At 50.2% G+C, this 12,618-nt stretch overlaps 1 protein-coding gene across 2 annotated transcripts in view; it reads left to right on the top strand.

Moving 5' to 3' along the window:
- The window catches only part of LOC125395805 (scaffold attachment factor B1), a 28,513-nt gene that overhangs the window by 4,391 nt on the left and 11,504 nt on the right, over positions 1–12,618 (top strand). For both annotated transcript variants that reach the window (XM_087909262.1, XM_087909263.1), the window contains exons 3-7: positions 6,216–6,280; positions 6,931–7,140; positions 8,654–8,716; positions 10,895–10,922; positions 11,785–12,373. In XM_087909262.1, the coding sequence (XP_087765388.1) occupies positions 6,216–6,280; positions 6,931–7,140; positions 8,654–8,716; positions 10,895–10,922; positions 11,785–12,373 (955 nt within the window). The remainder of the gene's footprint in view (positions 1–6,215; positions 6,281–6,930; positions 7,141–8,653; positions 8,717–10,894; positions 10,923–11,784; positions 12,374–12,618) is intronic.

Below are 12,618 nucleotides of genomic sequence, written 5' to 3'. Positions count from 1 at the left end.
TAAACTGATTGGCCCATTAGCTCGGGCTTCGTATTAGCTCTTATAACTTATATTAGTCCATTATTCGGTACATTTTTCAGCGGGGCAGGTCACATCCTTCTTCTGTGTCTGGGCAGGATTGCAGAAAGAGCTTCCTTCTTCCCAGAATACTCCTGTTCACCTTGCCCTGCCTCTACTTCCTGTCTGGTTGTCCTGCCTATACTTCCTGCCTGGCTACTGACCAATCAGCATTTATTTAAAATATAATTGACAGATACAGAATTGTCCCACACCACAGACCTCCACAATAAGACTGCCTCAAACATAAAAAGCACTAGTTATGGCCTCAGCCTTGGTGCAGTGAGTGAGAGCCCTGCTGTACAAGTGTGAGGGCAAGTTAGAGGCCTCAGGGCCCACAGACAAGCCTGCTGTGGCTATTGCTGCTGTGCCCCAGCCTAGCTTCAGATTGTGTGGGAGATACCTTGCTGTCCTGCCCACTCATGCATGTGCATCACACGCACGTCTGTACTGTAAACAGATTGGTCTTGTTCTTCAAAATCCTTAGTGTTTGTTTTTTCCCTCAGCATGGCAGGAACATTGCTCCAGCAGCTGGTTCTGTGGCATAGTGGTGGGCACTTGCCTAGCATTTCCAAAGCCTTGAGTCTTGACACCAACACATCACACCAAAACAAAAGGTTCACTGGAGGCAGAGGCAAGTTAATTGCCATAAGTCTGAGGCCAGCTGTCCCAACACTGTCTCAAAAAAAAAAAAAAAACATTGGGGCTGGAGAGTGCACATAGGCTCTTGCAAAGGACCTGAGTTTGGTGCCCAGCACCCACATCAAGTAGTCCACAGTTGCCTGTCAGTCCAGGGGACCCAGTGCCTCTTCTGGCTCATTGAACATCGGCACATGTGGCAAACACATGAGTAAAAATAAAAGTATAGAAAAAACTTTACTTGATCTTATGGACGAGTTAACTGAACTCTGCTTTGTTTTGTTTTTTGAGATAGGGTTTCTCTGTGTCTTTCTGGCTGTCCTGGAACTTGCTTTTTTAGACAAGACTGGCCTCTAACTCACAAGAGATCTACCTGCTTCTGCCTCTCAAGTGCTGGGATTAAAGGCGTGCGCTACCACTGCCCTGCGTGTTTGTTCTTTAATTATGTGTGTATGGGGGATGGGCAATGCAGATGAACTCAGTATTCACAGAGGCCAGAAGATAAGGTCAGGTTTTCTCTGGGTGTGTGAGCCAGGAGCTGTCCCCTCCAGGAGCAGTATTTACTCTTAACCACTGAGCCACGTCACCAGCGTGCCATGTTCTTTTTATATACATCCTTTATTTTCTGTGCTTATACATATGCTGTGGCTTGTATCTGGAGGATGGAGGACAGCTTTCAGGAGCCTCTTGTCTCCTTCAACCACGTGAGTCCTAGGACTCGAACTCAGGTTGTCAGGGTTGATGGCAGCTACCTTTACTCCCTATCTTAGTATTGAATTCTTGAGAAGAGATTTGACCAAAGCAACTCTTAAAAGGTAAAGCATTTAATTGAGGGCATGCTTACAGTTTCAGAGATTTAGCCCGTGATCTTCATGGCGGAAAGCAGACAGCATGGTGCTGAAACACCAACAGTTACACTAGGCCTGCTGTAGGCTTTTGAATCCTCAAAGTCCTCCCTCAGTGACACGCCTCCATCAACAAGGCCAAATCCTTCCCAGACAATTCCAGTAACTGAGGACCAAGCTTTAAAAATAATGAGCCTTGGAGCTGTTTTTATTTGAACCATACCTGCTGTCTTTCCAGCCTTTGGCCTCGTTCTGTTTGAGCATACCTGTCCTCTCGGCATCAGTGTGCCCAAATGTCACTCCATTGCCCTGAGGTGTGTGTGGGGGAAAGTTTGCTGTTTCCATTCTTCTGGCTGTGACTCTAGTCTGGTCTTGAACCTCTGGTTTCAAGTCCTTTTCCTGCCTCAGCCTCCCAGCTAGCAGGAATGGCAGGTGCTTTCCACCACATCTGGCAAAGGAATATGAATTTTTTTGCGAACTCACTAAAGAGAAACTCAGGATCAGGAGAGCTGGCATTCCAAAGTAGGGGCTAGCATAGAATCTGCTGTAGCCCAGGCTGTTCTCTGTTTGGTGGTATGGTCTGGGATGATTCTCAACTCCTAGTCCTCTGGCCTCCCCCTTCCTGGCCTGTGAGTGACATCTGGTGAAACGCACTGTGTTCTTCTGTACCCTTGCCACCTTCGGTGGTTGTTTGTGGCGATCTGTGAGTGTGCAGGCACTCTGCTGTTTGCCCAGGCTGTTGCAGCTGGGCTTGTGTGCTCTGTTGTATGTGTTGCCTGCCTGCTGTGGCTGTACTGTCTGTGGTTGATAGGTGCTCTACTCTGAACTAGGAAGGCCCTAGCCCTGTCGCCAGGTGACAGACTCTTTGTGCTCTTGATAATTTAATGTGTGTACTTTGATTCTGCATGGTGTGAGTGCATGAGTCGGGGGGGGGGGGGAACCACAGCGTTTTAGAAAGATCGCTCCTCCCTGTCACCCACCAGAATACAAGGTACTGACCTCCCCCAGGAACTGTTGGTTTTGATCATTCTAGCACTTCACTAATACAGAATTAGAACCTCAAACTGCTGCAGCCCCTGCTCACCTTGGAGAGCTGGCTTTATCTGGACCTATGCACTGCTTGACAGGGCTGCTTTGGAGTTAAAGTTTTACACATGCATTTGTGGCCAGAAGACGAGTCTGTTCTCTCCTACCTCCAACTGAGTTCAAGATTGTAACACCCGATTCTGTGTTACCCCCTCGGTATAGTTCGCGTGCCTCTGTACCGATCGCGAGTCCGGGCAAAGGCCTGGAGATTGAAAGAAACACACAGGAGACCTGGGTCATTCGAAAGGAGATCAGCTGAATGCCGTTTATTCAGTCTAGGGGAAAACCTGTTATACCTGGCTGTTGCATAAGGATTTCCTCCCAGGCAGGTGGGAAATTACCATACCAAAGATGAAACAATGCCCTTCAGCTAATCACCAGGCTACGGCAGAGGGAGCACAGGAACAAACAGGATGCTTAGCTGGCTGACCAGAAACTGTCCTCAAGATGCACCCCAAGGAGCAAGGGTAGACCGGGCCCTACACAAGATTTTTGGCTGAGAAGTGTGACCTTCGCGAATGAGCTCACTGGTTTGAAGTTTAAGGAGGAGGGTCTGTCTCAGGTTATCATGGTGCTCCTCCATGGTAGGTTTTGCAAAATCTTACAGAGTCAGTGTGAACCCGACTGGAGGTTGTGTTGGCTTTAATCCCAGCACTTAGATTTATCAAGAGCAGTCTAGTCCACATGGTGAGTTCCAGGACTGCCTAGAGAGGCTCTTTCTGTCTTGGGGAGCATGATTGGAGACACAAGACCAATGTGTCCTGAGCATGGCCTTGCCCTGTGCTCTGCTTTGAGGGTTAGTTTTATGCTTAGGGAAAAATAATCTCAAGAATCATGCTTGGATTCTATAGTGGATTGAATGAGAATGTCTCCCATGGGCTTGGGCATTTGAGAACTTGGTCCCTAGTTGCTGTTGCTATTTGAAGAGGTTGAGGAGGTATGGACTTGCTGGAGGTAGTTTGTAACTACAGCAACAGCAGCTTTGAAATTTGAGTCTGTCTGTTGATCTGTGGTCAATACCATCCCCCACCTCCCAGCTCAGCTGCCTGTCTTGCCCCTCGTCTACTATGCCTGTCCTGCTGCCATGCTTTCCTGCTGAGATGGGCACCTCTGCAACCAAAGTCCACTCTCATTGGGTTACTTTTGGTCATGATGCTTTGTCACAACAGAAAAGTAGCTGATAAGGGTTTTGAGGTAGGGTGTTGTAGTGTTGGTATGTAGTGTTGGCTAGCCTGGAACTTACTGAGTAGTCCAGATGGTCTCCATATACAGCAGGAGACTCTGCCTTCCACACATACACATATTCAAGCCTGTTCTAGAACTTGCTCTTATAGGCCAGGCTGGCCTCAAACTCACAGAGATCCTCCTGCCTCTGCCTCCCGAGTGCTGGGATTAAAGGCGTGCACCACCACCCCTTGGCTCATACAATCCTGGCTGTCCTGGAACTTGCTCTTTAGACCTCTGTAGCCTCAAATTCACAAAGATCCACCGGCTTCTGCCTCCCAAGTGTGCAGTGCCACCGGCACAAATTTTGATAAGGAAACTAAGGGATCCAGCAGCCCCATAGAACTTACTATAGTAGAGATAAGACCAAGTGCCATAGCTGAGATCATTCCATACTGCTCCAGAGCAGTAAGGAAAAGCCCTGAGTGAGACTCAAGGAGTTTGCTGTTGCTCACTCATTGGAGGGAAGAGCTGCAATAACAATATGCCACTTGCCCAGGCTGTCAGCTGGTGAGTGCATGTGGCTGACTGTCCACAGGATGGAGTGAAAAAAGAGAGGCGCACAAGATCCCAGGGCCTGGTGTTCGTGGGCAGAGGTAATGCTCCAATTGACTTGCTGATTGATATGTTCTTAGAGATCTGTGAGAAGGCTCAGTGGGTAAAGGGGGTTTTGTCAAGCCTGGTGGCCTGAGTTCAATTCCTGAGACCCACTTGATGGAGAAAACAACCCCTACAGATTTCCTAGTACCTCTACGTGATACATGTGTGGTGTGATGTTTATTGTGTAAATGTAAACTTGAAAATCAAAACTTTAAAAAGTATTTTCTTCACAATTAAGTGAAATGGAAACCCTGAAAGATCTTGGTGCACGTGGCTGGTGAGGTAAGGAGAATGGAGAAAAGCCAGTTCAAGTATTGTCTGTCCACTAGAAGCTTCATCGGTCTTTACTGATAGGTAGGGAGCGAACCTTGTTGTGTGAGGTGGGATTTGAATGAGCCACACTGGAAGCTGTCACTTGCGAAGTGAGAACACCTTGCACAAACCACTGGTCTGTGTAGATTTGAATGTAGCCTGACCAGACAGATTCAGACTGCAGCAGTTGCTTTTCAAGCTGGTGAAGGGATGGAGAGATGGCTCAGCGGTTAGAGTGGATACTTTTGTTTGTTTACTTTTGAGACAGGGTTTCTCTGTGTAGCTTTGGAGCCTGTCCTGGCACTCCCTCCGTAGACCAGACTGACCTCGAACTCACAGAGATCTGCCTGTCTCTTCCTCCCTACTGCTGTGATTAAAGGTGTGCACCACTACCACCTGGCTAGAGTAGATACATTTAAAGCTGGAGAAAGGCTGGAGAGATGGCTCAGCAGTTAGAGCACTGGCTGCTCTTCCAGAGAAACCAGCTTCCATTCCCAGCACCCAATTGGTAGCTCACACTCATTGCTGATGCCTCCACAGGTACCACACACAACGTGGTGCTCAACAAAACACCCATGCACATGAAAATAAGTGGGTAAGTTTTTTTTGTTTTTTAAAGAAGGCCAGGTGGACCAGGTGGTGGTGGTGCACACCTTTAATTCCAACACTTGGAAGGCTGAGGCATGGGGATCTCTGTGAGTTCCAGGGCCTGTCCTCAGTGTTCATTTTAGTTCACTGCACCTATGGTTGGCCAATAAATAGCTGGCTGGCAATGCTGCCCAAGCGGTGCTCTTTTGTTGGTTTGTGTTTGAACACAGGCTTAGCATGTAGCCCAGGCAAGCCTCCAACTAACGATCCTTTGCCTCAGCCTGAACATTAGAGTAGTAGAGCTAAGTAAGTAGCCCAGTTCAGGGTGTGAACAGCCCAAGATGGCATCTGATACCCTAAACTGGAGTTGCAACTAATGGTTGTGTGTCCTGGGAATTGAACCTGGGTCCTGTGCAAGAGCAGCCAGTGAGTGCTCTTAACTACTGAGCCAGCTTTCCAACCCCTGTTACATTTTGTTTTGTTTGTTTGCTTATGTGTGTGCATGTGTGGTCAGAGGTACACTTGTTGAAATCAAGACCCTCCATCTATCATATGAGTTCCAGGAATTGAACTCGGGTGGTCAGCCTTGGCGATATGTGTACCTTTTCCCTGCTGAACCTTCTTGCTAGTCCAGTGTGTGTGTGTATTTTGCTCACCTGGGTTCCATCTCTGAGGTGATTCTCTACTCTGTCAAGTTGATGGTAAGCATTCCAACCACAGTGCACTGAAGACACCACTGAGACCCAGCTAGGATGAGAGGCCAGGCCTGTGCAGTGAGCTGAAGAACTGGGGGCTTGCAGAAGCGCAGGCACCAGCTCACAGAGCACAGACTATTAGCCTCATTTCCACGTGCTGTCTCTTCAGGGAGGAAACCAGAAGACGAGGGTGTGGAAGACAACGGGCTGGAGGAGAATTCTGGGGATGGACAGGTATGTATCACCTTTTCCATTGATGAGGAGAGGTGTTGATAGAGATTTCTGCCCCACTTGGTCCTTCAGTCATTCAGTCCCAAAGAAATACACAGAGGCCTACATTAATTATAAACTTGATTGGCCTATTAGCTTGGGCTTCTTATTAACTCTTTTTTTTTTGATTTATTTATTTATTATGTATACAACATTCTGCCTCCATGTATGCTCACATACCAGAAGAGGGTGCCAGATATCATTAAAGATGGTTGTGAGCCACCATGTGGTTGCTGGGAATTGAACTCAGGACCTCTGGAAGAGCAGCCAGTGTTCTTAACCACTGAGTCATATCTCCAGCCTCCTCTTATTAACTCTTGTAACTTATATTAGCCCATAATTCTTGTCTGTGTTAGACACGTGACTTGGTACCTTTTTCGGCAAGGCAGTCACATCATGTTTGCTATGTGTCTGTCTTTCTCTGTCTGGGTGACAGATGCAGACTGACTTCCCTCTTCCCAGAATTCTCATTGCCCCGCCTCTACTTCCGGCTTGGCTACTGGCCAATCAGTGTTTATTTAAAATACAAGTGACAGGGTACAGACCATTGTCTCACAGCAAAGAGGGGGAGCCATGGTGGTAGTGTGGCCATGACAATGTTCTCTGTGTTGCAGGAGGATGTGGAGACCAGCCTGGAGAACCTGCAAGACATGGACATGATGGACATCAGTGTGCTGGACGAGGCTGACATTGACAGTGGCAGTGTGGCAGACTGTGTAGAGGAGGAGGAGGAGGAGGCCACCCTCCCCGAGGGCTTGGCAGATAGCACCGAGCTGGTGGACGGCGACTTAAAGGGGCTCCCAGAGCAGCTGCAGGAGCATGCTGTAAGCAGTTGGCACCACGTGGGGCACTGGGTGGCAGAGTAGGCTAACAGGGACAGCTGCTGATCCCTGTCCCTTAGGGGAACCTGAGCTGTGGTGTGCAAGTACAGCCAGCTGGTGCAGTTACTCACGGCACAGAACTGTTTGCCCTCAATCAAGGTGCTCAACCCCAATAACGGCTTCTCCATGTGAAATATACATCAGTCCATAGCAGGGTTGTGATGGCTTAGGCGAGCATGCCAGGCGCTGGGTGCCATGTTGCATCCTAAGGCACAGACACTGTCATCCTGGTGCTAGAAGAAGGAGTGTTGGTACAGCTGCTAGGCCGTCCCCAGGTAAATGATGTGGCTTTGAGTGTCAGTTCAACAGGCGCAGGGTCCCAGGCCTCTCGGCAGTCTGTGCTGAAGGATTTTATGAACACATGGTTGATTTCTGTCTGGAGAGAGGAGAGTGGGCCTCTGGCCTTCTCAGGACCTTAGATCTCCTGCAGTGAGCTTTCTGTCCCCTCCTGTGAGAACCTACTGAACTTGCCTTTGTAGGCCGCACACTGGCTTTGAGTGGAGCATTTGATCTTGTGCTGTTAGGATACAAACAGGGTCTCAGAATCTGTTCCTAAAAGCCATAGTCCAAATGCGCACTCTGCTGGGATGTGTGTGTGCGCATGCTCCTGCTCCTTGTCACAGATCAACAGAGGAGGCCAAGACTTGGGAGCATGCTGACCTACAGTGAAGGACACAGGGCCACCTGGGAGCATGTATGTGAAGTGTACCAAGTGCCAGTCTCTGTGACCTTACATAGGCTATTTTTGGGCTTTGGTCACCAAAATTTCAGGTTTGATGAGTAAATGGTGTCATAGCTCTTGCCACACACCTGCATCTGTGATAGAAGTTTACAAGCAAACTATACCTGTCACTGCCTCTCACCTTTGCTCTGCAGCGCCAGAGGTCTGTGTCATAACCAGGACCAGCCCCCTTCACAGCCAGGCACGCTTGGCCAGCCCCAGGCCTAGAGTGGTCGCTATGCCTCCATAGCAGGTGCTACTGCCGCACAGTCCGAACAAACCCAGCGTCCAGAGCAGGGACGGGCAGGCTGGGTGCACGTGTATCTGGGGTGCTTTTTGGTATATGTGGCTCTCATGGTGGGAGACAGTTGTATATTGGAAAGAAAGAGGTGAGGCTTCGTCTTCAGTGAATGTTCTCTGTGTGGGTGAAGTTGGTGGGGGTGTCCCATGTGTCTATTGGTGAGCTACCACTTATTCTCCTGGGATATCAGAGGTGGGTTACCTGCTGCCGAGGGCTTCGTAGCACCTAGACTCAGATATGAGCGTGGGTGGCGGGCTGTGCTCTGCAGCCCTGTTCTAGAGGCAGTTTCCGGAAGATCGGCCAGGGGCCTGCTCTTCTGCTCACCTCTGGAGTCCTGACAAGTGCTGTCTTCCACCTCACCACGCTGGGTGTTGCACAGAGAAGAGGTGTCCTCTCACCTACACCGCCATAAACTTGGCTCTCCCTTTCCACAGGTAGATGACAAGGAAGCTATTAACAACGTGGATACGTCGTCGTCCGACTTCACCATCATGCAGGTAAATTGTTGCACATCTTGATTATACTCTCAGAATAGCCCCTGCTTCTGGAAGCCACCTCAGACATGCCTCATCACTTGGCAACCATACCAGCTAGGGTCACCTCAGACAGTGAGTGCTGGAGTCCTTGGAGGATGTGCCTGCGGCCTCAGCAAAGTTGGAAGCATGCTGCTCTCTAGTTGCAAGTGGAAAGGGCCTTGTCCAAGTCCTTGCCTGGAAGAGGCTTAAAGCCAGTGTTGCTCTGTAGCTGTGAGTGAAGGTGAAGCTCCTGGCCCACCCCAGCGTGGCAGGACGAACACCGATGTAGATATAGCCCCTTTTGATTTTCCTCCAGAGTTGGGATTAGCGTTGGCACTCTGAGATGAGAATCAGGGGTACCAAGCTAGTGTAGGGGCTTCCTAAACTGTAGCCACATGACAGCCTGAAGGCCTGCTTGGTTTTCAGAAGTTGTGGCTACCACCTAGCACCTCACTTGACTGGAGATGTGTAGTTGTGGGGCCAAGCTTCGTGCCTTTAGGTCTGTGGCCACCTGGTCTGTAAGTTCACTGTTAGAAAAGGATATTGGGATACGGTCTCCCGGAAGGGACGGGGATATGAGGGTAAGGGTTTTAACACTGCCCTCTTCTGCTGCTTGTGGGACAGCTCCTCACAGACACTGACCAGGTTTCCCAGGTAACTGTGATGGTTGATGTTTGGTGATGTCCATGCAAATACTAAACTTTAGAATCAGCTGGGTGTGATGGTGCACACCTTTAATCCCAGCACCCAGGAGGCAGAGGCGGCAGATCTTTGTGAGTTCGAGACCACCCTGGTCTATATAGCGTGTTCCAGGCCAGCCAGGGCTACATAGCGAGACCCTGACTCCAAACAGGAGAAAAAACGAAGAACAAGGTGAGCGCTAAGGGGTGAGGTGGGTCCTGTGCCTCCTAGGAAATGCTGTGAGAAAGAGAGCATTGGCCTATGGTTTTCTGGCTACCACCTGCACCACTTGAGCAGAGGTGACTTCTGAGCAAGTCGTTGGGTTTGTTTCGTAGAGGCACCACTTAGAGCCTGTGCAATGAAAAGTAACACCCATGTCTGTCTGCCTTGGCATCTTATTAACATGAGACATTACAGGACATCCCTTCAGGTGTCGCTTTGCCACACTGCTTCTGTGTCCAATTCTAAAGCTCAATTTGAAGTGCAGGCTAGTCATGGGGGAAACAGCCAAACCCTCAGCCTCCTGAGGTGTTCAGCTTGGACTCGCAGTGTCCAGTGAGTGCTGGGACACGGGGGAACAGAGCTGAAGGAATGCTGACTGTCCCAGCCCTCTCAGGAAGCCTCTTTTTTAAGAGCACATAGAACACCAGCTCGGGCTACAAACCCACTCACAGTCCTTGTCTCACACAGCAGCCTGTCTCAGCCATGCCATTCAAGGCCTAGGTCTACTGGCCTGTCTGAAGGACACTAGCAGTGACACCTGTGCTTATGCCTAGAGCCCGGGGCTCCCATCCTTGACTTGTGTTCAGGAGTGTTTCCTTGTACCGTGGATCGTCCTTAGAGGGCAACAGGCAAAGCCTAAGTCAGAGTGATAGCCCAGAGAAGCTTTGCTTGCAGGCCTGAGAGCATGGGAAGGTGGCTGTGGAACCAGGGAACCCATTGTGTGGCCAGTACTTGTGAGGCCTGGAAAAGTCACCACTGGACAAAGCAGAGCACAGCTGGGAGGATGGGATTCCTGGGACAAGATGGGTCATCACTGAGGGAGATGGAAAGTGCTGGGGGTGGGGACAACTGCCGTTGCCTATTTCCCCTTGGCCCTAAATTTTCAGAAAGTCAGCTTGGGGATCCTGCAGGTGAAGAGAGTGCCAAGAGGCTTGTGCCAGGCAGTTAGACATATATGGAGATGGGTGAGAGCCACACTCCTGGTCTCAAGTTCAGTTCCAAGAGAGCTGTTCCTGACCACAGTAGGGAGACAGGAGGGCTGCTGGGTGCCCTTCAACAGAATCAGAAGCGTGTCTGGGGCAGCCAGAAGCTGAGGTTTAGGGCAGAGCTTGTCTTGTGCAAGCAGGGCCACTCCTCTGGGTCCATATTGTGCCCTGAAGTCCCAGTTGGTGGTCAGCCTCCCTTAGTCCCCATGAAAGTTGGTGGTGAAGTGGGATTGGCCTTTAGGCAGCATCTTACTTGTGCTTTCTGTTGCAGGAAATGGAAGAAGCATCCCTGGAGCCAGGTACTGTACAATGCAGGTCTCAGCAGCGGGTTCTGCCCACAGCGGGGAGGCTCATGCTAACCAGTGCTGCACTCTAATGTGCATTGCTCTAGTGCTTTACAGTCCAGAGCACACCAGGACCATAGAGATTGGAAACCCAGCCGTATCACAAGATCTGTACATGTGGCAGCAACCTGTGTGGCATCCTGTTCACATGGCGAAGGCTTTGGTCTCCTGCCTTTAAACAGAAGCAGTGGCGTGAAAATGCCCACAGTTCCCATGATCAGAGCTCTGTGTCTGCCACCAGCAGATCTTGTGATACCGGCAGCATGTCACCATGTGGTGTTCGTACAGGCAGTATAGGTAGCATAGGGAATGCCACATGAATAGGACATGACTGGATCCCCCCCGAAGAGGAGTGCACTTCTGAGAGAGAATCGCAAACAAACATTGTCCCTCTGGGCTGCCAACCTCCACACGCCAGAAGACCCGGCGCTCCGCTCATTAACTGCTGTAAGGAAGGCAAAGCATCAGGCAATTAGTGATGCATGAAGGCCAGGCGCTCAGTTACGTACTTGGACGCAAGCTGAATTGAGAAGAGTTGGTTCATACATTGTCACAGTGCACAGAACGAAGACTCAAGACTCAGAAGGTTGTGGGGTGAAGTCTCCGGGATGCTTGCCTCTGCCCTTAGCACAGGCTGGGGGCGCCATGGCTGAGGGCTCAGGTAGGGTGCAGGCGCTGTGTAGCGGGTTTTCCAATCTCTGTGTAGCCAGCAGTTCTGTCGGTGTGAGCGGGGCCGCTGCGCCCGAGCCGCAGTTGTGATTGCTTTATTTCCCTGGTGATTAAACCTTGTGCCATTCTATTCCTGTTAAATCCGTAGAAAATGAGAAAATACTCGACATTTTGGGGGAAACTTGTAAATCTGAGCCAGTAAAAGAAGAAGGTTCGGAGCTGGAGCAGCCCTTTGCCCAGGCCACGAGTAGTGTGGGGCCAGACAGGAAGCTGGCGGAGGAAGAGGACCTATTTGAGAGCTGTGGACACCCGGAAGAGGAAGAGCAGGAGGAAGAGCAGGAAGAAGAACAAGAGGAGGAGGGAGATTTAGCTTTGGTCCGCAACAGCGAGTCTGAGTCTCCAAGTACTCGGTGTCAGTGGAGCGAGGCAGACGCCCCGTTAGCAGTAGTGAAAAGGGAGCCGGCGGAGGTGCCGGGTGAAGTCGCGAGCACAGGCGGAGGCCCCGGGATGGACCACGAGCCTGTAGGGCTAGAGGAGCCAGTTGAGCAGAGTAGCACAGCTGCCCTGCTCGCGGATGCCACCAGCCAGGAGCTGGTGAGAGCGCCCACAGCAGCTTTGAGCCCTGAGCCCCGAGATAGCAAAGACGACGTGAAGAAGTTTGCTTTTGATGCTTGTAATGACGTCCCTGCAGCTCCTAAAGAGTCCTCAGCCAGTGAGGGCGCTGATCAGAAAATGAGGTTTGTTGATTCTCAGTCCTAGACCAGACGCTATCTCCTTTCATTGTCACTAGTGACACACATGAGCTGTTTAGAGCCTGCAGTCGGCAGCCATGCTGCCCAGCGCTAGCTCCTTCAGGCAGTTTCATTTCTTGTTTATTTTACACTGGTTCTATAATCTTTTTTCCCCCCTCAACCTGCCATGGTTGTTTGCTTTTAATTCTTCTTAATTATTTTTAGCCCGGCAGAAACTTAATTAACTCCTG

This window comes from Myodes glareolus, chromosome 8 (assembly GCF_982192425.1).
Source record: "Myodes glareolus chromosome 8, mMyoGla1.1, whole genome shotgun sequence".
Taxonomy (NCBI): domain Eukaryota; kingdom Metazoa; phylum Chordata; class Mammalia; order Rodentia; family Cricetidae; genus Myodes; species Myodes glareolus.
This window is presented reverse-complemented; position numbering and strand designations above follow the sequence as displayed.